At 35.0% G+C, this 25256-nt stretch overlaps 2 protein-coding genes across 2 annotated transcripts; both read left to right on the forward strand.

Annotated features, from left to right (window-relative positions):
- The first annotated feature begins 1416 nt into the window (after positions 1-1416).
- LOC116139387 (UDP-glucose 4-epimerase GEPI48) lies at positions 1417-5322 on the forward strand. Its single transcript, XM_031425067.1, has 9 exons — positions 1417-1726; positions 2220-2269; positions 2730-2865; positions 3073-3174; positions 3379-3606; positions 3706-3784; positions 4384-4466; positions 4728-4819; positions 4971-5322. Exons 1-9 carry the CDS (start codon positions 1544-1546, stop codon positions 5062-5064), a joined length of 1047 nt encoding a protein of 348 aa, XP_031280927.1. The 5' UTR covers positions 1417-1543; the 3' UTR covers positions 5065-5322.
- A 1181-nt stretch (positions 5323-6503) lies between these two features.
- Positions 6504-13082, forward strand: LOC116139365 (dynamin-related protein 5A). The gene is made up of 16 exons (XM_031425043.1): positions 6504-6843; positions 6963-7026; positions 7119-7226; positions 7367-7468; positions 7733-7783; positions 8237-8298; positions 8487-8577; positions 8844-8908; positions 9438-9632; positions 9754-9873; positions 9974-10044; positions 10167-10392; positions 11655-11705; positions 12212-12440; positions 12594-12733; positions 12846-13082. The coding sequence occupies exons 1-16, from the start codon at positions 6715-6717 to the stop codon at positions 12972-12974; spliced, it is 1833 nt and encodes a 610-aa protein (XP_031280903.1). The 5' UTR covers positions 6504-6714; the 3' UTR covers positions 12975-13082.
- The last annotated feature ends 12174 nt before the right edge of the window (positions 13083-25256 follow it).

Below are 25256 nucleotides of genomic sequence, written 5' to 3' on the forward strand. Positions count from 1 at the left end.
AATCGATTGAATTCAAGTATTGCCTAGGGATTAGAGGATTTAAGAGTCACATTAGACACAAATGAATGAGTAATCAAAGTTAAAAACTACTAAATGTAAGTTTTCTTAATTTGTTAGGGTTGTATTTGTAAACTTTTAAGGTATTTTTGTCATTTTTTAAATTAATTGGGGGTGATTAGTTTTTTATAGGATACCCAGGTAAGGAACCAAAACTTGCATTTCAGGTTCCAATTTCTTGAATTTAAGAATTGAAATCGACAGGTTTCAATTCCAGTTCTTTTTTTTTTAAAACCTTCTTTGTGCGGTTCTGATTCTCTCAAAAAATGCAAGGTATCCGAAGCCGTTCACCCTTAATTGATGACTATTCATAAATGATAAACCCAACCGAATCCTTTGTGTATTGTCTTTATTATTATTATTTCAAAAGGACTCGCTTTTTGTTTGTGTTCCAAGGCGCTTCCAGCGGCAAATTCTGGAGTATTCACTCAATCACCATGATTGATGAACCTTATTCGCACCTTCCGTGTTCTACTTATCCACCACCGTTTCATGTAAAGGGCACAATAACTCTATTGATATTAAAGATGGAAAGGTTGAAGAATCAATTCTGGATAATCTTCTTTCCTTTTATCCTTTTCAACATTCCATTATAAATCAATTGGGCCCAATTTTGGTAGTATTCACCCACTTTCCGAAAAATCAATTATTTTTTAAACAAATCCGAATCAATTTGTGTATATCTCGACTAATCTACATAAATGATTAGTATAACATTCCACCGTCATGATCCTTCACATAAATCTTAGGAAGATTTAAACATGAGATCGCACGTCTAAACCACCAATCTACTTTCAGTAAACATGTTTAGACTGTTACAACTAGTATACATGCCTCTTAATAAAACTAAAAAGTTATAAAGAAAATAAAAATAAAAAATGTTTATGGCAAGACTATAGGTTAAAATTTTATTCAAAGTTTTGGGTGAATGAATTTCTTGGAATAACCAAATTACATTTTAGTCATTTTCTTTTACCTTCATGTGCTGGCTGGCCGCCCCTAAACTTTATTCTGTCAAGACAGGTCAAAACTATTAATTGAACAACCGAAAGGCGAAACTTCTAGATAAAAGACAGTTTTAATTGACGAAAAATACCCTAGAAAGATACATGTAGGGTGGACACCTGCATTATCACAAGGGTAGTACGGTCAAATCATCGGCGTCACGAAATATGACAAGTCCGAGAAAGCAGTAACCCCACTCTCCCACCACGTAATCTCAACAGTTAACCTCAATGAGGTCCACACTTCGACTAATGAAATATCTCCACGTGTCCGATCCTCTTCTCTCGAAGCGTAAGGAATATTGTGTCTTTTTCATTAATAGCCTTTACTATTTAAATGATTCTCCGCCAAGGTCCTTTCCCTATAAATCGTCGTCTCTTTCTCTCTTCCTTTTCAATTCAAGTCTTCGCAGTCCAACCCACAGTTTAAAACTTTGTAAAATTCCCTTTTCACTTCTCTTCTTCAACTTTCAATTTCTAACATGGGTAAGAGCGTCTTGGTCACCGGTGGCGCCGGTTACATTGGGAGTCACACGGTGCTTCAGTTGCTCCTGGGCGGTTATAAGACCGTTATTGTCGATAATTTGGATAACTCTTCTGAAACCGCCGTCACTAGAGTGAAGCAACTTGCCGGTAATTTTGGGAGCAATCTTACTTTTCACAAGGTTGGTTAAGGTTATAATTTCCTTTTTAATTTTTTTTTTCTTTTGGGTTTTGTAGAACCGTTGGGAAAGGAGAAAAGGTTTAATTTTTATTTTGAAAGCTTCAATTTTTTAATATATTGGTTTCGCAAGCTGTTTATTCGCGCCAAAACTTGTAGAGTTTAGAAATCAATTAAGTTAATTTAATTGGGATTATGTGTTTTAATTAGAGAGGTAATTAGTTCATCGGATTAATTTTTTTTATTGGTGTTTTAATTCCTTGAAATTCAGGCTTTCTTTTGGTGATATTTTGAATTCAGCCGAGTGTTTGATTGAAAAATACTCGCTTTCTTTCAACTGATGTTATGGCTCACTCCTTTAGTTAGATTAATCTATCAATGGGTTTTTTCTGAAGCATTTGGTTCTCTTTTGATTATGGGTTTGTTTTGATTAAAGTTATCATCACGTATTGACCAAAATTAACGGTCCTGATGTTAAAAGTTATGCTTATTTGCAGTTTGATCTCCGGGACAAGCCAGCACTGGAGAAATTGTTTTCCAAAACAAAGTACTGTCCCACTTCCATGATAAGCTTTCTCTTTCGCTATTGTTAAAATATTAGCTTTGTAGAAACTGGTTGGTTCTGTTATGTTGCCGGTGAATGTATTTTGCAGCATTTTTTTTCCACTTTGGTGGACATGTGCTGTTGCTGTATATATTCTCCTTGTCAGTATTCTTTCCATTGGCAATGTCAAAACATTTTTGGTGGCATTTTGCATGTGGATCATGGCATTATTGTCCCATCATGTTGGTCCTCTTCAGAACTGGATTATAAATCAATGAATATTAATTTTTTTAATACCCATAAATGAAATAGTAAAATGAAAAAAAAAAAAAAAAAATCAAAGATGAAAGATTTTTGTTTGATTTGACTTGGTTAGATTTTAACACCTGAAAACTCTACAAGAACAAAGAATTTATCTTCTGTTTTGTTCTCTTTCTCATTTTTTTTCCTGTCTGCACTTCAGGTTTGATGCTGTCATCCACTTTGCTGGACTGAAAGCCGTTGGGGAAAGTGTGCAGAAACCATTGCTCTATTATAACAATAATCTTATGGGAACAATTGTTCTTCTGGAAGTTATGGGTGCCTATGGGTGCAAAAATGTATGCTTGGCATATTATATATCTTCACTGAATGATTTCATCATCAATTTTATAAGTTATTTACTTTTAAGTTTCAAGTGTTTTTCCCCTCAAATATGTTCACTAATTTATTTTGTTACCAATGTTATGGTTTTCATGATATTGTTCTTGCCTTACTGTTATGATACGAGTAACCTGATCTATCTTTAAATTTTGAAACATCTTCAGCTGGTTTTTTCATCATCAGCTACTGTCTATGGTTGGCCAAAGAAAGTTCCATGTACAGAAGAGTTCCCCCTGCAGGCAGCAAACCCTTATGGGCGTACCAAGGTATGTGTTGTCCATAACACCTGAAATATGAATGTGTCATTATGGAAAGCATATAAAGAACATTTGGAATCAGTTGTAAATTTGCTGATTTAGGTTGTGTGGTCTGTTGAAATTATCTAATGTTTTTTTGTTTGTAAACTTTAGGATTAAGCGTCTTCTATTGTATAATCTTTTTATGAGAATCTGACCTGATTGATTTTTCAGCTTTTCATTGAAGAGATATGCTGTGATATCCATCGTTCGGGCCCTGAATGGAAGATTATATTGCTAAGATACTTCAACCCTGTTGGTGCACACCCAAGTGGTGAAATTGGTGAGGATCCACGTGGAATTCCAAACAATCTTATGCCTTTTGTGCAGCAAGTTGCTGTTGGCAGGCGTCCGGCCCTGACAGTTTATGGAACTGATTATTCAACCAAGGATGGTACTGGGGTATGCTTTTTAGATATGCTTTCTATATGTATTATCTGTGCATACATGGTATATAATGCAAATTGAGGATTGATTTTGATGGCACTTGGATCCTTTCAGGTTCGTGATTACATTCATGTTATTGATTTAGCCGATGGCCACATTGCTGCATTGCAGAAGCTTGATGATCCTAGTATAGGTATGTGTTCAAAATCAGTACTATTTTCTGTTTAGATATTAATTTGTCACTTACAGAAGCTTAAGTAAATTAGGTGCTTTTGGTAATTCCTTTCTGGAAATCAGTTTTTTATTTGATATTGTATGATGGCATATTAGATATGTTAAGCATTTGAAGGATACCTAAACACCCCTGAAATTGCTTAATGTGCTATATGCCATAAGAATATCTGTCGTAATTTGTAGTTACTCATTATATTGGTAGTGTTGAGTCATCCCTCTTTTATTTTAATTACAGTTCCTTTGTAAACAAATCAAATACCTGAAGGCATACACCTGGTTGTGTCCATGGTTAATATTTTGTATAATTGCCCTAAATTTCAAATGCAATTTTCAAGCACTACAACTTTTTGGGGCAAAACTTGGTTTGTCTCTGGAATTTGAATTTTGAGCTGATAAAATTTACAAACTTGGTTTGTCTCTGGAATTTGAATTTTGAGCTGATAAAATTTACTTTGTATTCCTATTTAGAATATGGATTCCTCAGTCATCTTGCAGATTTGTTACTCTTTAATAGCAAGGTTCCAATTTCTTATATAATTCTTATCCGTCTCTGTACAGGTTGTGATGTATTCAACTTGGGAACTGGAAAAGGAACATCGGTTTTGGAGATGGTTGCAGCATTTGAAAAGGCCTCTGGAAAGGTGTTTTCTCTAATCTTATTTTCTTAAGCTACAGTTAAATTATATGTGACTCTCGAGTCTTCTAATATCTTGTTTGGTAGATATTTGGTAAATTTTCATGTAAATGTACTCCAATTCCTTGAATTAAATAAGTTTGTATTAATTCTGTAAGGCAAACTATGTAAGGCACACTATGGGAAGAACCTGTTCCTTGTTCTGCATATCACATTATCTTGTTTTTTCTTTTAATTAATGCTCTTTCCATTGACTGGGTTGCTTCAGAAAATTCCTATTGTAATGGCTGGAAGGCGACCTGGTGATGCCGAAATTGTTTATGCATCAACAGAGAAAGCAGAACGTGAATTGAATTGGAAGTAAGTTCTAATATCTTTGCACATCTATCCTTTGAATGCTGAGTATCTAAGTTACCTACCCACGTTAGGCCTTTGAACACTTGCCATAATGGGTGCTGTTCTTTGTAACAAATTGAAGGGCAATAATTTGAATTGTATCTTTCACTTTCAGGGCAAAATATGGCATTGATGAGATGTGTCGGGATCAGTGGAACTGGGCGAGCAAGAACCCTTATGGTTACGGATCTCCTGATTCTACTAACTGATCATCAAGATTCTTCATCATCTTTTAACTCCACTGTCTCTAGTTGTCATTTATGTAAACTAAATTAGCATATACATTAGAAGTGTTTAATCCGAGAACCATTGTGGTGTCTGTTAACCTATCACTATAAAGTGTCCAACCAATGCTGCGTTCGGTTGCTTTCTTCTGGTATGAAAATTCCAGTAGATATATATGTACTTTGCAGTAAATTGTTATCCCTCAATATATTTTAGGTGCACATCAGTGTCACCAATTTAAGTAAAAAGTTTCTCCCTTCCATTCTTATTCTCATGTTGTAACTGTACCTGTTTCATTTCTTCAATATGGGAATTCTGATTCGAAGGTCTGCAATTGGACCTTACTGTTTTTGTTGACCTTCTCTTACAATTGTTGTGAAATGGCTTTGCCAATCTTTGTTCATAATCCTATTCTGTCCCAACGATAGTACTCCTTCAACCTTTCACAGAGGCCAATTTATCTATTTATCTTAAATTTTGTGATCCAAACTGTCCCCGCTCCGAATATCATGGCCCCATGAAATGACACCCAACAAGCATTCGATGCCCTTGGGCTGTAATTTAAACGGTAAAGAACAAAGAATCAATGATATAATCATAAATTAATAGAATAAGAATCAGAAAAAGGAGTTTGGTTCCTTGAACAAATTGCAAAATTGTGCCGTTGGGTTTAAAATATTTGAACCTAAATCATGGTGGACCATGCTTCAAACGGATGGTTTCAAATTTGAAAGACACCCACTGTAATTTGAGGCTGGCATGGCAACACACCACCCAAATAATCCATCACCCTTTTTCTAATAAAAAAGGAAAATTAAGGGATCAATTTAATATAAAAATAATGGTTTTGAATGGAATTTGTTCTTACCAATTTAATTAATCAATGATATTTACTTTATATAGAAATTTAATGCATAAATTTTCAATTAGACCCATAATAAAAAAAAATATCATGTCTTTATTGTTGTATAAAGTTCGATTAACATAATTAATGTAAAATGTTATATTTTTAATTATAAATGTTATTTTACTTATTTGTAAGTAAAATAACATTAAATAATTAGAACGAATTAAAAATAGTGTGAATAGATGCATATTTTCAAGTTAAAGTTCTTATTAAGAATCCATCGTGAATTAGTTGAGATTATAAAAAAGTAAAATGTTATCTTTTTAATTATAAATTTACATGGATGTTTTTCTTTAATAAGTCGTGTTTTTCTTTAATAATTAGCAATTAAAAAATAAAATAAAAAAGGATAAAAAATTAAGTTGAAGTAAAGAGACCAAAAATGCGACTAAGCAACGAAAATATCGTGAGACGAGAATCTTGTTAAGCGTAACCGGCTTTGTAGGTCCATTGTCGTATTAGCCGGTCACCGGTTCAGCTCTTTTCGTTTCAGTACAAAAACGACAAACCAAAAGACTAGTAAACGCGCTTTGTTTGCATTTCACCAGCACCCCCTTTTCGTTCAAACTTCAAATTCTCTATTTCTTTCATTATCGTGCCGGCTAAGCTAATTAAATCGCAGATCTCTCTATAATACGTCGCCGTTTACTCTCCCGAGTTGTCAGATCCAGTTGATCTGAGACTGACAGCTATCTTCTGCCGTCTGTTATTTGTTTAGCTTTCAGAAATGGAGAACTTGATTACTTTGGTTAACAAAATTCAAAGAGCTTGCACGGCTCTCGGTGACCATGGAGAAAACAGTGCGTTGCCAACTCTTTGGGACTCTTTGCCGGCGATTGCCGTTGTCGGTGGTCAGGTCAGCTTTATATTTTTCATTTTATAAATTTTTTTTATTAACTGTTCTATTATATCTTGCTTGATATTCTTTTTTTGGTTTGTTTTTGTTTTTGATCTGAGCTGTGTGTTTTTCAACAGAGTTCAGGAAAGTCTTCGGTGTTGGAGAGCATTGTTGGCAAGGACTTTTTACCTCGTGGATCTGGTATTATAAATAAATCTTTTGATACTTGTGATGATGTCTAACTTATTGTGTTTTTATTTTCGTGAATTGAGTGACATTTGTAAAATATGCAGGGATTGTTACGCGGCGTCCTCTGGTTTTACAGCTCCATAAAAGCGATGAAGGAAGTAGAGAATATGCTGAGTTTCTTCATCTCCCTAGAAAAAGATTCACTGATTTTGGTACAAAACTTTTCTTTATTATGAACATTTGATCCATTTTAAGATGTAATTTTGATCAGTAGTTGTCAGTTTTGTTTTTACTTTTGTGTAAATTTTTATTCTATTTCACACGTTAATGTAGCTATAATTAATTTTTGTAGCGGCTGTGAGGAAGGAGATTCAAGATGAGACTGATCGAGAGACTGGCCGCAGCAAGCAAATTTCCAGTGTGCCAATTCATCTTAGCATTTATTCTCCGAATGGTAACTATGTCCTCATCCTTTAGTGCGGTCTCATTATCGGGTTTGATTGTATGAAGCCTTATGTTTTCTGCTCTTAGCTTCATTTACAGTTATACTAGTTAAATGTCTGTCAATCATGGCTTTCTCATAAACCCATAGGGGAGGATTGAATGGTATGACCATTGGTTTTCAAATAAGAGGGTCAGAGGTCCAAATTCTCTTGAAGTATAAGTTATTTGTTTGCTTGTGATATCTAAACCTTTGTACTTTTCTGAACTTTTGCAGTTGTCAACTTGACTCTGATTGATCTTCCTGGGCTCACAAAAGTCGCAGTTGGTAAGCTACAATTATTTTAGATATTATACACTAGTCATTTACATACATGCATTCTTCATCCTAAGTAGCGTTAGGAGGAAAAAAAAAAAAAAAAGAGAGAGAAAAGAGAGGTGAAAACTAAGATCCGCATTTTCGCTCTTCTCAGAAACTAATAGTATGACTCAACTAAGTTTTGTAATTCTTTGACTAGTTCACATCTCCATATCAATTAGTTAGCAGTTGCAAACTTCAGTGCCTGCGTTCTTTTCCTTAATGTAGTCACAAAAAGACTCAACTTAGCTTAAATAATTGCTATTTCCAAACTAGTTTTGTTTAGCTACATAAATATCTTTTTTGGTTCTTTGCTATGCATGATCATATATTGTCTAGCTGTTTAAAATAAAGAATGAAATGAGCCTTAATCCTCAGCATGCGTTATGTGATAGAACTAAGAGATTGTCTTTGATAATGCAGAGGGTCAACCAGACAGTATTGTGCAAGATATCGAGAATATGGTTCGCTCCTACATTGAGAAGGTAATTACATTCCAAGACTGGAATTATTTTGTATGCTTAGGAATACCAATTGATTTGGATGAAAAGTTTACTTCTTTTAAGATGATTTATTTCTTTTGCTAATACAGTTAAAATTATGCAAGTTTGATTTATGCTGGGAGAAAAGCTAATGTTGTTGCACTATTCTCTTTCCTGTATCTTTTATGCAGCCAAACAGTATAATTCTTGCAATTTCGCCTGCCAATCAAGATCTTGCCACATCTGATGCAATCAAAATCTCCCGGGAAGTAGACCCTACAGGTAATTTCAATATTTGCTTTCTAGGAAGCTACAACCTTTGTTTTCCTTTATGCCTCATATTTGCAGTTTTCTGAGTTTGGTTATGTCCAGCTAAGAAAAAAAATCTTGTAAATGCTAAAAAAAATTGCAAGCTATATTGTTATCTGCCATCATATGTGAAATTTATTAACCCTTTAACCTGAACCTGAATGTTGATGGTTTTTCAGCGTTTGGTACAAATGATCCTGTAGATGTTTTAGTACTTAATTCATCTTTAAATTTTTCAGGTGACAGGACAATTGGGGTCCTTACAAAGATTGATCTTATGGATAAGGGTACTGATGCAGTTGATGTAAGTCAGATTAATTTCTTTTCCAATGGCATTACTAATTGGTATTTCTTTCTCCTAAACAATTTTCCTAAATAAAATCTTCTTTAATGATACATGAATGTTTTTGTTATTTGATATTGGTATAACAGGATCTAAAAATGTCACTTATGTTCCACTTCATCTTTAAAAATATTTTATTAAAGAAAATTAGCATTTTTATAATCATTATTACAGCTGATTCATATGATGCTGAAATAGCTGATTCATATGATGCTGAAATAGCTGAACTCTTCTTTTATTTCCTCTTTCCCCACCACCTGGCTTCCACTGTCTTCAAGTCATCCGAAGTTTTTTCTTTTTGTTGTGTCTGATACAAAAAGGAAATTAAGTTTCTTTCCTTGAGATTAGAGTTTTATAGTTTGATGCACCTATTTGCATAAGATTGTGGCAACATGCTATTTTATCATGCAGTGATGTTATAGTTTACAATTAGAATCATCTAATGCCTTTTGCATAATTACATTCGGAATTATATTTTGGCTTTGCTTAGATATTGGAAGGAAAGTCTTATCGGCTAAAATTCCCATGGGTGGGTGTTGTGAACCGATCACAAGCTGATATCAACAAGAATGTTGACATGATTGCTGCTCGGCGTAGAGAGCGTGACTATTTTAATAGTAGCCCGGATTACAAGCACCTTGCACACAGGATGGGTTCTGAGCATCTAGCAAAAATGCTTTCAAAGGTAGGCAAATGAAATTCTGAGATTTTAATAATGTTTTGGTTGGATACAACTGAAATTTTTATTTTGTTCTACACATTTGCATTCGTAATAATAACTCTTAAGGACAATGGTTATATCTCAGCATCTGGAAACTGTAATCAAATCCCGAATCCCAGGCATCCAATCGCTTATTAACAAAACAATTGCAGAGCTAGAATCTGAACTGAGTCGTCTTGGAAAGCCTATAGCTACTGATGCAGGAGTAAGTGTACACTTTTGTTGTGTTTGCCATTTCATTTTAAAGTGTTCCTCAATAAAAAATTCTGCTGCGCCTGCTAATGGTTGATGCTTATGACATGTAGGGAAAGCTATATATGATCATGGAGATTTGCCGTCTTTTTGATCAAATATACAAGGAGCATCTTGATGGAGTGTATGCATCATACTTTGTTCTTTTCACCTCAATCCTTACTGGCTTGGCTCTTTATTCCTTCTATAGTTTGTCAAGTAACTGTTCCATAAGTTTCTCTTATTTATAAGTTTGTTTTTTCACAGGCGTCCTGGTGGCGACAAAATTTACCATGTCTTTGATAACCAGCTTCCTGCTGCTCTCAAAAGGTTGCAATTTGACAAGCAACTTTCAATGGACAATATTAGGAAGCTTATTACTGAAGCTGATGGGTATCAACCTCATTTAATCGCTCCTGAACAAGGATACCGCCGGTTGATCGAGTCTACCTTGGTTACTATCAGAGGTCCAGCTGAGGCATCTGTTGATGCGGTATGCATGAAAATTCAGGAAGATCATTTTTAATATTCAACTTGGCATGAGTGAATTTTTTATGTGTATATATGTTCTCTCCCATGTTGTCTTTCTTTCTTTCCTTGCTTTTTCCCTTTCAATTTTATTTTCTCCAATTTGGTAAGATATGAATTTATGACATACACAACTGACTCCCCATCCATTCCCCATTTGAGATAAAGCCTGGAAGTATTATTTCCTTTTGCCCCCCTGTAATTGGCCACTCAGAGTGAACCCTGTAAGATAGATTTTATGGTATCAGTTGGCATCACCCTCTGCTATGGCCAAATAATGTTTTTTAATCGTTTTATGATTTGGTTTCTGTTAGGATCCCACATTGGAAGGGAAAATGATTGGCATGTCGGTTATAAAGGACTTGGGCACCCTCCCTTGGCAAGCCGGTTTTCCAAGGAGAGTTTTACTCAAGCTGACAAAAGGCCCATTGCTTAGCCCAATTGTTTGAGTTGTTAGATGGGTCTCTATCAGTTTCGGATTGCATTATTTTTTTGGATAAGCTCGTCAAGTGTTTATATGCACCATCTTTTTTTCTCCCTCGTTGATTTTTGTGTTAATCAATTTTTGATGTCTAGTCTTATATCTATTATCACCTTAATTATTCTTTTCATGTAGATATCTATGTTGACAAATGAAGAGTGATTTAGAGAACTACTTAATAATGTTGTAATGCCTTTGTTGTGAGTTGTGACTATTAGTCCATTTAGTTATATTTACATGGAATTTTGTGCCACACTGGCTGTAATTCAAACCTGGTAGACTGAACGTTGTTTTGCTGTTACTATGAAACCCAAAATGAGCTTTGTTGTTAATAATGTTGGTAGCGTCTAGACAATCCCTCACTTTTTCCTTTTAGCATGTTTGGGAGTCTTTAGCTGGTGGGATTTATATGTGGATATGTAACACCTCACAACACTAAATTCTCCATTATGTAGGTTCATTTTGACAGTAGTAGCTGGCTTTTCAAATTAAATAGTGCATTGAATTTATAGAAAGCTGCAGGTGCGAAAATTATGGGGGATTAAGTATAATTTTTAATTTTTGAGTGGAGAGAAGTTAAGTTGTTGTTTACTGGCCGAGTATAAAGCTGGAGGATGGGCACACAACTAATTTTTATGCTAAATTTGAATTTCTAATGTTGTTGATTTTTCTTTTTAATATCTGAGCCATTGATGCACCACTTTGCTCAAACTTCAAGTGGTTAATTTTGTTTATCTAATTTCCAGGTCCATGCTCTATTGAGGGAACTGGTTCACAAGGCTATTAGTGAGACTGCAGTAAGTTCCTGCAATGCTTTTTCATACTGTTTCTAGCATATTTTTTCTAGTTCATGCTTTCCTAGAATATTTTAAATGCTCCTTTAACTAATGGCCTTATTTCAAGAATTAGTAATGTTTGACAGTATGCAAAATTTATTTGGACTCTATAAAGTTGACTTAGTAAATTTATACTGCATGGTTAAGTGCTCTTGTGAAAGGATTTTCTCACTTTAAAACAGCTACATGGACATAGACTAGAGACTTTCATGCATGAGAAGGAACAAAAAATAAGAAAGTTTTGCAAAACCCTGACCATTTACGATTTAGGTTTCTATCAGAATCAGTTTGAAGCATCCTATGAACATTGATGCATTGTGTTTGGTATTATTAAGAGTTGTAAGAGTCATTTCTCTTAGCTCTTAAGTTGTATTAAAGACTTCAGGTGCTTTTTATCATCCATTTGTTTTGCCTTGGGTTGATAAATTCTTCAAACCGTTATAAAATCATTGTTTTGCTTGAATCAGGAGTTAAAGCAGTATCCTGCTCTCAGAGTAGAGGTCGGAAATGCAGCTATTGAGTCACTAGACAGAATGAAGGAGATGAGCAAGAAAGCAACACTTCAGCTTGTTGATATGGAGAGTAGTTATCTGACCGTTGATTTCTTCCGAAAGCTTCCTCAGGATGTTGAGAAAGGCGGCAATCCAACACATTCAATTTTTGATAGATACAATGATTCTTATCTGAGGCGAATTGGTAAGTTCTATGTGGACACTTCTGAATGTGGCATTTATCTTATTCTATCTCTTTTAGCATTTGTTATCTGACAATTGAAGAATGCAGAAGTTGCCAGAAAATCTAGGTAATCCGCAACTGATTATGGACACTCTTTTCTTTACATATGAACAGGAACGACAGTTTTGTCTTATGTCAATATGGTCTGTGCAACTCTGCGGCATTCTATTCCCAAATCCATTGTTTATTGTCAAGTACGTGAGGCTAAACGAAGCCTTCTTGACCATTTCTTCACGGAGTTGGGTGCAATGGAGGTGAGACGGATCCCCTGAACTGATATATTTACTTAAAAAGTTTCTCGAAAAGATTTGCAATTCTTGATTTTGAGCAAATGATTGACGTTATCGATACTGAAAAATTGTGCAGCAAAAGCGATTGTCATCACTATTGAACGAAGATCCAGCAGTCATGGAGCGACGCAGTAGCCTTGCTAAGAGGCTGGAGTTATACAAGAGCGCACAAGCAGAAATTGATACAGTTGCTTGGTCAAAGTAGATTCGCAACATTTTTGCGGTCCCTTTTTAGCTCACCCAATTTGGCTGGCTTGACGACGTTGTCATTCTTTCATTTATGACAAGAAGCAAAATACTAGGGAGGAGGTGGGAGGTGTATTTGATTGTATTGTATTTGAATGTGCTAACGAGTAGCGAAGATGTGATTAATCATCTTCTATTGGATGAAATTGTTTTTCGTTTTGACAGGCTACACTTATTATATATATATATCTTCATTATAATATACGAATTTTTTGGCTTCTGTATTGCAGTATAAATGTATGTCTAAATAAATTCTGCATAAGAATTGTCCAATGAAACTTGAGAAATATTCCAATAATTCATCTTCGCTATTTTGCCAATAAATTTGTGTCTAATAAAGGCATGATAAAATTGGACAAAAAATATAAGAGGAATTGAAAATCAATTTTGTAAGTTATAAATAACAATAAATTTTGTATCTAATTTTGTGAAGAATATGTGTAATATTATATTAAAGGTTTAAGATGAAATAAAATATTTATCTAAAGTTATTTGAGATATGATTTATGTTTTAGAATTATTACTGTATCTTTAAACTTGCGTGTGTACATAATAACTCGTTAGCATGAACATCTCTTTGTTAAAGCCAAAATATTTATGGTTCCGTTTGATTCACTTTTTTGTATTTTTTAGAAAAGTTTTTTGAAAAAGTTAAAAAAAGTTGAATTGAGTGGGTATTACGATGTAGGATTTGGAAATTAATAAAATATCTCCTATGTTTGTTTATTTACTAAACACCCCTATAATAAAATTTTGAAAGTTAACAAAAATATCTCCAACCCACCCACCCACCCATTGAATAATCACAATCGGCCACCACCATCGGAAGGTGGCCGGAGTCGCCGTATTGGCGCATGATCGGCTGGATCTTGCCGGTCGTGCGCCGATATGGCCTTTGCCGGCCAGATCTACGGTTAGATCTGGTCATTGACGGTCAGATCTGGTCACATTTGCTCGTCAACGATGGCCAAAGATACGGTTGTCGTTGATGGTCAACAACGACCATATGTTGGCCGTCATTGATGTCTGGTTACGGCCAAAGATCTGACATTTTCCGGCTAGATCCACTATGGATTTGGCCAGAAAAAGCTAGATCCACCGTGGATCTGGTCGAAAAAGGCTAGATCGGGGCATTACTGGCCAGATTCAGCTGGTAGTGCGCCATTATATCAGATTCCGGGCTAGAATCTGGTATAATGTGGGTTTATGGGTGTTTTTGCAATTTCAAAAAAAAATATTCAGGGGTATTTAATTAAATTAACAAATTTAGGGGGTTTGAAAAAAGTTGAATAATATTGGATAATATTATGAGTTGTTGGGCATTTTATTGTTTAACTTTTTTGGGAATACTAATAATAGTATTCCCAAAAACCAACCAAACGGAGCCTATATGTTTTCAAGCATATTTAGAGTTTTTTGGGATGAAATTATGTGTATCTCTAATCTCTTCTATCAATATATATACGATGGATTTGACATATTCTATTAATTAATTATTAATGTAGTATATACATTACCTCTGTGCCACATGCACTAAGGATAATTAAGTCAAAACAATAATTTTTGTAACTACACCTTTATTAGAATCTTCTTATACAAATAAAATTAGTTTAGTCTAGATAAATTATATTATATATATTTTATTTTATTTTATCTAAACTTATATGAAAAAATTATAAAAAATATTAATATTTTAGCGTAAAGATAGAGTTAAAAGAATTTTGATATATTTTAAATTAGCCAAATTTTTATTTGTTTATGCTTTAAAATGGATATTTAAGATAATATGTAAAAGGAGTAAGTAATTGATCTACCATATGCAGCGGAAAACAAAAATTCAATCGGTAAATTAATTATATTTCTTTGCCTAAATCCGAGTATAGATTATGCCGTTTACATGTTTATAAACAAAAATCTATATAAAGTAAATCCATTCAATGATTAGAATACTTACGTACGTTTGGAGGCTCCTTTGAATATCTCTGATTTCGGACAGAGATACTATTCACTAATACTGTTCACCATCTACTATTCACGTGATTTTTCGCCAATCGATCCAAAGTAGGATCACACTCACGGAAGTCCACACGAAGATAATCCACAGAACCCTTGATTATTTTGTTAGAATAATCAAGGGCTTCAAGAATAAAGAAAGAAGAACAAGAAAAGTTTTCTTCTTGAGAGAGAGAGAGAGAGAGATAGGGTGGCTAGGGTTTTAATTGAATGAATAATTCTTAAATGTTTTAATTTTAAGTTACACTTATATAGTGCAAGAATTAAAACCCTATTTCACGTTGGAATAGTCATGGGCTCCAACCCTAGTTCACCCTTGCAACCAAACACACCCTTTTATGGTATTTCAATCAATTAATTAATTATTATAATTCAAAATCAATTAATATATAATAATATATTAACATTTAATTAATAATAATAATTCATTTAAATATATATAGAGATATATTTAAATATAATCTCACTAATTTAATTTTAATATTAAAATTAAATATAGGCAACAACCTCAGCAAATTTAATTGCACTGTGAGATTACCAAAATACCATTTCGTCCTAATAGACAAAAATGCCCTTCTCACAAATTGATTCTTAAATTATCTTCTAAGTGTGTGACTCGTAGGCTCCTCATCATATCGGCAGTGTGTAGTATCACGATTAACACCAATTAATCGTCTTACTACACATAGACTAAGATTGACCCCTAGTAAGGCATCATGGCCACCCAATAGATTCGAATTCAGCGAAACCGCAGCCTGTCAATGGTATGGTTACGTGCAATTAAATCTTTTCATCAACTGTTATCTCATCAAGACTGAGATACATAAATAGTGTCAACCTCAGATATTCTCGACATGTTTGTATTCAGTTAACGGACCAATGATCGGAATAATAAATTGGATTGAGCATCAACTCAATCACACTATGGCCACAGATTTAATGTCATTGCCATTTAATGAATTACCCAGTGAGATAACTTCTTCCGTACTCAGAAGTGATAAATCCTTTGTCGATCCACCATAGTCTCGATACACTTCTCAATGTAGCCAATCACTACCGTATTGATAGCTCTGAATAGAACTACGTTGGGCTAGTGTCAAACTACATCAATTGGTGCACAAGGCGCTCCGGTGATCTCAAGCCTAAGGATCACATGTACCACCATCCGTTAGGAGATTTATTCCATAGATACTAGGGTTTCCATCTATATAGAATCCTCCGGTGGGTGTGTCTAGTGAACTTGCCTCTAGCAAGCACCTATGCCTTACACCAAGTTGTAGGCAAACAACCTTGACAAGTGAGACCAGTCACTGCCTTTCGATAGGGTCGTTTAACACTATGATAGCCTTACCGTATTATCTGTGTCCTTGATCAAAATAATACTGGGGCTACGGACGTTTCTAGAATGGCCACCAAATGTGATCATAGAGTTCTCACTATCAATATTTGAAACACTTGATACCCTCATCACGATTCTACCATCCTAAGGATATATATCATTGCATACACGATATAAAAGAATATATCTTTTATTGATAAATAAACATTTATTGCATTGTCAATTTTATAATAATTGACACCTACTCTAACAATCTCTCACTTGCATTATAGTTAATCATTCATGTATTTAATACCGAATAACCTTAAGTGCTTTTCATGCTTCTGCTGCAACAGAGGCTTCGTCAGTGGATTGGCGAGATTGTCATCAGTATGCACTTTACTGATTTATACATCTTTCTTTTCAACCATTTCTCTGATGAGATGAAAACATCTAAGTATGTGTCTGGACTTCTGGGGAGATTGTGGTTCCTTTGCTTGAGCAATTGCTCCATTGTTATCACAATAGACATCTATCGGATCAACAATCGTGGAAACCACACCAAGTTCGGTGACGAATTTCTTAATTTAGACTGTCTCCTTAGCCGCATCGAATAATGCAATATACTCAGCCTCCATTGTAGAGTCCGCTACAGTGCTTTACTTGGATCTCTTCTAGCTCACTGCACCCTCATTGAGACAAAATATAAACCCTGATTGCTATTGATAATCATCTTTATCCGTTTGGAAACTAGCATCAATGTATCCTCTTACAGTGAGCTCATCTTCCCCTCCATAAACCAACATGTCTTTAGTTCTCTTCAGGTACTTAAGGATGTTCTTAACAACTATCCAGTGACGCTCGCCTGGATCCGATTGATATCTACTACAAGTGCTTAATACACATGAGACATCAATATGAGTACATAACATGGCACACATGATGGATCCAATTGCTTACGTATATGGGACCCTCTTCATTGTATCTCTCTCATTGTGTATTTTAGGACACATATCCTTAGAGAGATAGACACCATGTGACATCAGAAGAAATCCCTTCTTGGATTCTTCCATACTGAATCTCTTCAGTACCTTGTCAATGTATATAGTCTAACTTAGGCTAAGCAACCTACGTGATCTATCTCGGTATATCTTTATTCTGAGGATGTAGGCTGCTTCTCTGAAGTCTTTTATGGAGAAGCACTTGGATAACCAAGTCTTTACCGACTACAAGTTCGGTATATCATTCCCGATCAGAAGTATGTCGTTGACATACAACACTAGGAATGTCACTGCGCTTCTACTCACTTTCTTGTAAACACAGGGCTCATATTCATTCTTGATAAAACCGAATTCTTTTAAGCTTCATCAAAACGAATGTTCCAGCTCCTTGAAGTTTGCTTGAGTCCATAAATGGATCTCTACAACTTGCATACCTTCTGAGCTTGCCCATCAAGAACGAAACCATCGAGTTGTGTCATATACACATCCTCTTCAAGGTTTACGTTCAGGAAAGCAGTTTTGACATCCCTTTGCCAAATCTCATAATCATGATATGTAGCAATAGCAAGCATAATCCGGATGGATTTAATCATGACAACTGGCGAAAAGGTTTCCTATAGTCAATACCATGAATTTGCTTGAAACCTTTGGCAACCAGTCATGATTTATAAGTGTGCACCTTGCCATCCATGTCAGTCTTCTTCTTGAAGACCCATTTACACCCTATGGCCCCTTCAGGTGGTTCCACCAGAGACCATACTTGGTTTTGGTACATGGAGTCCATCTCAGATTTCATGGCTTCAAGCTATTTAACAGAATCTAGATCCAATATAGCATCTTCATAAGTTATGGGTTCATCGTCTTGGTTGACAAGTACGTCATCATGTTGAGTCACGAGATAACTGTATCTCTCAGACTCATGGCGTACTCTCACAAATCTACGTAGCTCTTATGGTACTTGAGGTGGTTCACTTTGATCCACTAGTTGTGGAATAACCTTCTCATGATGTTCAACCACTGCTTGTGGCACATCTTCCCATCCTTCGTCTAGTATATCTTGTAGCTCTAGAACTTCATCGAGTTCTAATTTTCTTCTACTAATACTTCTTAGAAAAAATTCCTTTTCTAGGAAGACACTAGTACAAGCAACAAAAAATTTTGCGCTCTTTTGGATGATAGAAATAGTATCCTTTGGTCTCTTTAGGACACCCCACAAATATACATTTGTAGGATTTTGGGCCCAGTTTGTTCAAAGTCAATTTCTTGACATAAGCTTCGCAACCCCAAATCCTTAGATAAGATAAATTGGGTTTTTGCCCATTCCATAGTTCAAATGGAGTCTTGTCTACAGCATTTGACGGCACACGATTCAAAATGTGAGTTGCAATCTCTAGGGCATAACCTCAGAATGATACAGGTAAATAACTAAAACTCATCATGGACCTAACCATATCAAGTAAGGTCCTATTCCTCCTTTCAGACACTCCATTGTGTTGGAGTGTATACGGAGGGGTGACTTGTAATACTATCCCACATTCCTTTAGGTATTCATAAAACCTTAAGCTTAAGTATTCACCTCCTCGATCCGACCAAAAAGCTTTAATAGTTTTGCCCAACATATTTTGTACTTCATTCCTGAATTCTTTGAACTTATCAAAGACTTCAGATTTACGTCTTATGAGGTAGACATAACCATATCTACTGAAATCATCAATAAATGTGATAAAGTAGGAATATCCACCTTTGGCTTCAACTGTTAGTGGACCACATACATCACTATGGATGATGCCTAATAGTTCAGTAACCCTTTCACTTTGTCCTGTGAAAGGTGACTTGGTCATCTAGCCTAAAAGGCATGACTCGCATACCTCAAATGACTGGAATTCAAAAAGGTCCAAAACTCCATCCCTTTGAAGTTTTGCAATGCATGTCTGATTAACATGACCCAATCTACAATGCCAAAGGTATGTATGGTTTTGTTCACTATGTTTAGCTTTCTTAGTTTCAATGTTGAGAATATCCTTATTGTTTAAATCAAGAACATATAATCCGTTATATAACCTTGCAATTCCAGATAGAATACCATTCAAACTAAAGGACAACAATCCATTAGAAATCTCAAAATGATATTCTATATTATCCAAAGCGGATACTGAAATAATGTTTCTAGAAATCGCAAGTACAAAATAACAGTCTTTGAGTTGTAATAATAAGCCCGAAGGTAAAGACAAACAATAAGTCCCTACAGCTAATGCAGCCATATGTGCTCCATTTCCAACTTTTAAGTCCACTTCTCCCTTGGCTAGCGATCTACTCTGCCTTAGTCCCTATACATCAGTACAAATGTGAGAACCACATTCTGTGTCAATGACCCAAGATGTTGAAAGAGAGAAGTTAATCTCAATCATAAACATACTAAAGTCAAAGCATCTGACTTCTTCTTGTTTGCGAGGAAAGCCTTGCAGTGCTTCCTCCAGTGGCCAGGCTTGCCACAATAGAAGTAGACTACCTTCCCACTTTTTCCAACGCCACCTGCAGGCTTGAGAGCATCCTGTCCTTTAGGCTTGGGCTTGGGATTGGCCTTTCCCTTTCTCTTTCCCTTTCCCTTACCTTTACCTTTTCCTTTACTAGCAGCTACCAGTAAAACAGGCTTGGACTTCTTCAAGCCCTGCTCTGCAGTCCTTAGTATGTTCAAAAGCTTCGATAAGGTTTTTACCATAGCGTTCATATTGAAGTTCATTATAAACGGTGCATAAGAGTCAGGCAAAGGTTGCAGAATTAAATCCACTTGTAATTCTACATCCAACTGAAAGCTCCGATAAGGTTTTTAACATAGCGTTCATATTGAAGTTCATTATGAATGGTGCATAAGAGTCAGGCAAGGATTGCATAATTAAATCCACTTGTAATTCTACATCCAACTGAAACCCCAAAGTCTCAAGCCTCTCCATGTGCTTGATTATTTTGAGCACATAAGGGCCAACTTGGGCTCCCTCGGTCAGGCGACTTCCAAACAGTGCTTTTGACACCTTGTACCTCTCATGTCGAGCATTTCCTTCGTAAAGCTCCTTGAGGTGTAGAATAATGGCAGCAATGTCTATATTTTCATGCTGCTTTTGAAGCACTAGTGTCATTAATGCTAACATCAAGCATTGAACGCCATCAGCATCATCAAGGAACTTTTGATAAGTATCATTTACTTCCTGAGTGGCATCAGGATCAGGCTCAACCATGTATGGCTTATCAAGGATATACAATTTCTTTTCGGACTTAAGTATAATCCGAAGATTATGATACCAGTCTAAGAAATTGGATCCATCCAACCTGTTTTCCTTCTCGATTATCGGTCGTAGGTTCATAATGCTCATTTCTAAGTGAATCTACAATTCAGAAAAGTAAAGTCAACATAATGTTTATTATTTCTTAATATGGTCTTTTATTAAAAAACACTCCCACTATTTTGCTCAAGCCAATAACCCTCACTATTAACTCGGAAAAGCCCATTGGCTTTCCTAGTAGACTGAGATCCCATCTGGCCCATTTTAAACCTTCGCTGTGGCGAACAAGCCAAAATGGGTTGATTAGGTAGGCCAATAAACTTAATCCACACCAGTTGATAGCTCCCACTACCAACCTCAAATGTGAAGTAAGCCAACAAGCCAATCATACAATCCAATAGCCTAGCCATCGTTCTCAAGTGTGATTCGCAATGTCAGTAGAGTGGACACTACATGTCGCAACCACGTACACTTAACATGTGTACTTATCTACTATGCCTATGACGTGTTTATCAACCTTCACTGTGGTGAACAAGCAAAATTGTCATTTTAAGTCGACCCATCATTATTAAGGAAAACTCCAATAAATTTTAACGTCCCACTGGTAGAAGTATACCCTTCATTTTGGTGAACAAAGTTCCGACGAACAGTGGTTTGATTAAAACCATGGTGATGGAAGGCATACGTGACTTAATATATCTTATTTGAGGGTTTTTATTTAATGTCTCACCAGATTATTATCTTTGTTAGAATGTCATTGTTTGGCATGTTATTGAACATTCAACGTTAGCATGCATTCTAAACAAAATAAAATGTGCCGGTATATGGCCCACTAAAACCGATTTCCTCGAGCCTAGAGGAATCGGTGGGTCAACCTAGGGTTTAAAAATAAATCTTGGATCTTCAAGTTATTCCTCTTCATAACTCATTTGTTTCTTCTTCACGATCATTACAAATAATTTTACAATAAAAAAATCTATTCTAATTTACATCAATAAAAAAGAAACCTCGCATTACATATGAGAGGAGTGAGATGAGGAGAAGGAATACATGGAGATTTAAGAGAGAGAGGCAGAACACGCAGGTCCTATTTGTTTATAAAAATTACAAACAAACCCAATAAATAATAAACAATAGGTCTAAGGCTCATGTATCGGGCACCATGCAATTATCAAACAAGAATATTGCATACCTTAAAAAACAATCAATTTTTGAATTGGGTGGGTTGAATTATCAAGTTACCACCTTAAACGTGCAAAATAAATATTGGCTTTAAAGGTTCAAAAACTATAATTTAGCCCCTATGTGAAAAACAGAAAGCAAAAATGGAACAGTAGATTTCTTGCCACGATGAAGAAATTCTTTGCCCCGGCGAAGTTCATGCACACATGGTCGCTGTGGCGAAGTTCATGCACACATGGTCGCTGCGGCGAAGTTTTATTTTGCCGCGCCGACCATGAACTTCCAGAAAACACAAATCGTTCCAGAGAGTTTTATGCCGCGACGAAGTTTTATTTCGCCGCAGTGAAGGTTTATTTCGCCACAGCCAGATTCACTTTTTGCATCTCGCCATGGCGAAGTGTTATTTCATTGTGACTAACGTCTCAAAACAATGAATCAGGCACAGTAACGTCTTTTGCAATTTTTCACATAATGACACGGATCCAAATCAAATCGAATGCTTAAACATTCGACCAGGATACCAACCAACCAATACACATTCAATCAACACATTATTTAATCAATTGATTGATTAAGACATTCAACATACATAATTTTTCCAAATTTAAAAAACACTTCAAATCATGAAATAACATGTTATCAAACAAATATACGTGTTATCAAACATCAATTAAACAATACAATCTAATACCCGATGCTCTGATACCATTGTAAGTAATTGATCTACCATACGCGGTGAAAAACAAAAATTCAATTGATAAATCAATTACCTTTCTTTGCCTAGATCCAAGTATAGATTATACTATTTACATGTTTATAAACAAAGATCTGTATAAAGTAAATCCATTCAAGGATTAGAATACTTACGTACGTTTGGAGGCTCCTTCAAATATCCTTGATTTCGGACAGGAACACTGTTCACGGTTACTGTTCACTATTGCTATTCACCATCTACTATTCACGTGATTTTTCGCCAATCGATCCAAAGTAGGATCGCACTCACGGAATTCCACACGAAGATAATCCGCAAAACCCTTGATTATTTTGCTAGAAGAATCAAGAAAGAAGAACAAGAAAAGTTTTCTGAGAGAGAGAGAGATATGGTGGCTAGGGTTTTAATTAAATGAATAATTCCTAAATGTTTTAATTTTAAATTGCAGTTGTATAGTGCAACAATTAAAACACTATTCCACTTAGGAATAGTCATGGGCTCCAACCCTAGTTCACCCTTGCAACCAAACACACCCTTTTATGGTATTTTAATTAATTAATTATTATTATAATTAAAAATCAATTAATATATAACAATATATTAACATTTAATTAATAATAATAATTCATTTAAATATATACAGAGATATATTTAAATATAATCTCACTAATTTAATTTTAATATTAAAATTAAATACATGCAACAACCTCAGCAAATTTAATTGCACTGTGAGATTACCAAAATACTATTTCGTTTCAATAGACGAAAATACCCTTCTCACAAATTGATTCTTAAGTTATCTTCTAAGTGTGTGACCCGTAAGCTTCTCGTCATATCGGCAATGTGTAGTATCGCGATTAACACCAATTAATCGTCTCACTACACACAGACCAAGATTGGCCCCTAGTAAGGCATCATGGCCACCAGATAGATTCAGATTTAGCGAAACTGCAGCCTGTCAACGGTATGGTTACCATCAAATATTTTCATCAACTGTTATCTCATCGAGACTGAGATACAGAAATAGTGTCAACCTTAGATATCCTTGACATGTTTGTATTTAGTTAATGGATCAATGATCGGAATAATAAATTGGATTGAGCATCAACTCAATCTCACTGTGGCCACAGATTTAATGTCATTGCCATTTAATGAATTACCCAGTGAGATAATGTTGTTGATTTTCGCAAGTGTACGAAATTGTGTAAGTAATAAAGTGTAAGAATACGGATGTCAAACCCAAGGGAATTACTAGTACCAAGTACCACACTAACCTATCTTATTGCTATTTGATTAATTAGATTTTTAGAATGATTCAATGAAAAATAAAACAACTTAGAAACAAAATAAAAACAGACTTTTATTAACACTTTAGTAGGAAATCAATATGACTAAATCTAGGGCATAGATTTCACACCAATTTAATCCTATGCATTGACAATTATCATTAACCCAATTAAGCTTATTCCAAAGACCAAACTCCCTAATAATTCGCTAACTTTCTCTCGAACAATTAATAAATTAACTCCTAATTACTAACCCGAATTATCTCTAATCAGATTTAGGCAATTGGAGATCATTAAGTTCTATGGAATTTACTAGAGCCTCACAGATCGCGGTAACCTATCTCTAGCATTCGCTCAATCTATGGTTTTATTATCTTAGACTAATTAGGTTTTATCTCTCGATCTCAACCTAACCCATAAAATCATTCAACTCTAGGGCCCTTAAGAATTGAAAGCTTTAAGCGCAATAATAAAACTTAAAACAAAACTTAATAAAAATTAGCAACAAATAATTCAATGCATATTCATAAAATTGGGCTACATCTTAGCCCTAGAAAATAAAATTAATTCATACTTTCAGTAATAAAAGTCATTGCATTCATAAACATGAGTATAAGAAAGAGTGGAAAAACTTCTCTAATTGATGACTCAAAATTGCAGGAATTTCCAATCTCCAAAGAGCCGCTGAACTTCTCTCCTTTTCTTTCCCTTAAAAATCAGCTAAAGACATCTATTTATACTCCTAGGGTTTTAGGGTTATGATTCCCACTATTCTAATCACTTTAGAACTCTTAAAATAGGAAATACACGTTATAAATTTAATGTAAAAAAGTCCAGAATCGCAGTTGTGCCGCGGCACTATGCCTAGGCATAGTTGATTCTGCCCCAGAACTCGAATTTTTGAGAAGATGGTGTTTTTGAGTATGATGACGTTCAAATATTGCCAAGTGGTAACATATGAATTGTAGCCCTTTGAATCTGCTTTCCAACGGTTCAAGAATCATCTCAATCCAAAATCTACAGCTCAAGTTATTGTCAAATTACTGTCACATGTTCAAAACTGGAGCGTTTTCCAGGATTTTCACTTTAACTTCAAATCGCCCTAACTTCTTTGTTTCAACTCCGAATCACGAACATTTGATTCTTTTCATCCTACATTCCATCTCAATATAACTTTCATCTGAATATCATCTTTAAGAACCTGAAAACACTCGAAACATACCCGTGATCCCATAAAAGATATTTATGAAATAATTAAGTTAAATTTCACAAATTAAACACATTTTTCCACAAATAATCCAATTGAATCACTAACAAAATATGTATTTTCAAGCTTTTATCACAACCCCCAACAAGATTCATGCAAGTCCATAGAAAATTAAGAAATAAAACATGTCTTTAAGCTTGAAAATAAAACAAACAATGAAAACCTATATCTAAACTATCCTAAG

This window comes from Pistacia vera, unplaced genomic scaffold (assembly GCF_008641045.1).
Source record: "Pistacia vera cultivar Batoury unplaced genomic scaffold, PisVer_v2 Contig350, whole genome shotgun sequence".
NCBI classification, from domain to species: Eukaryota; Viridiplantae; Streptophyta; class Magnoliopsida; order Sapindales; family Anacardiaceae; genus Pistacia; species Pistacia vera.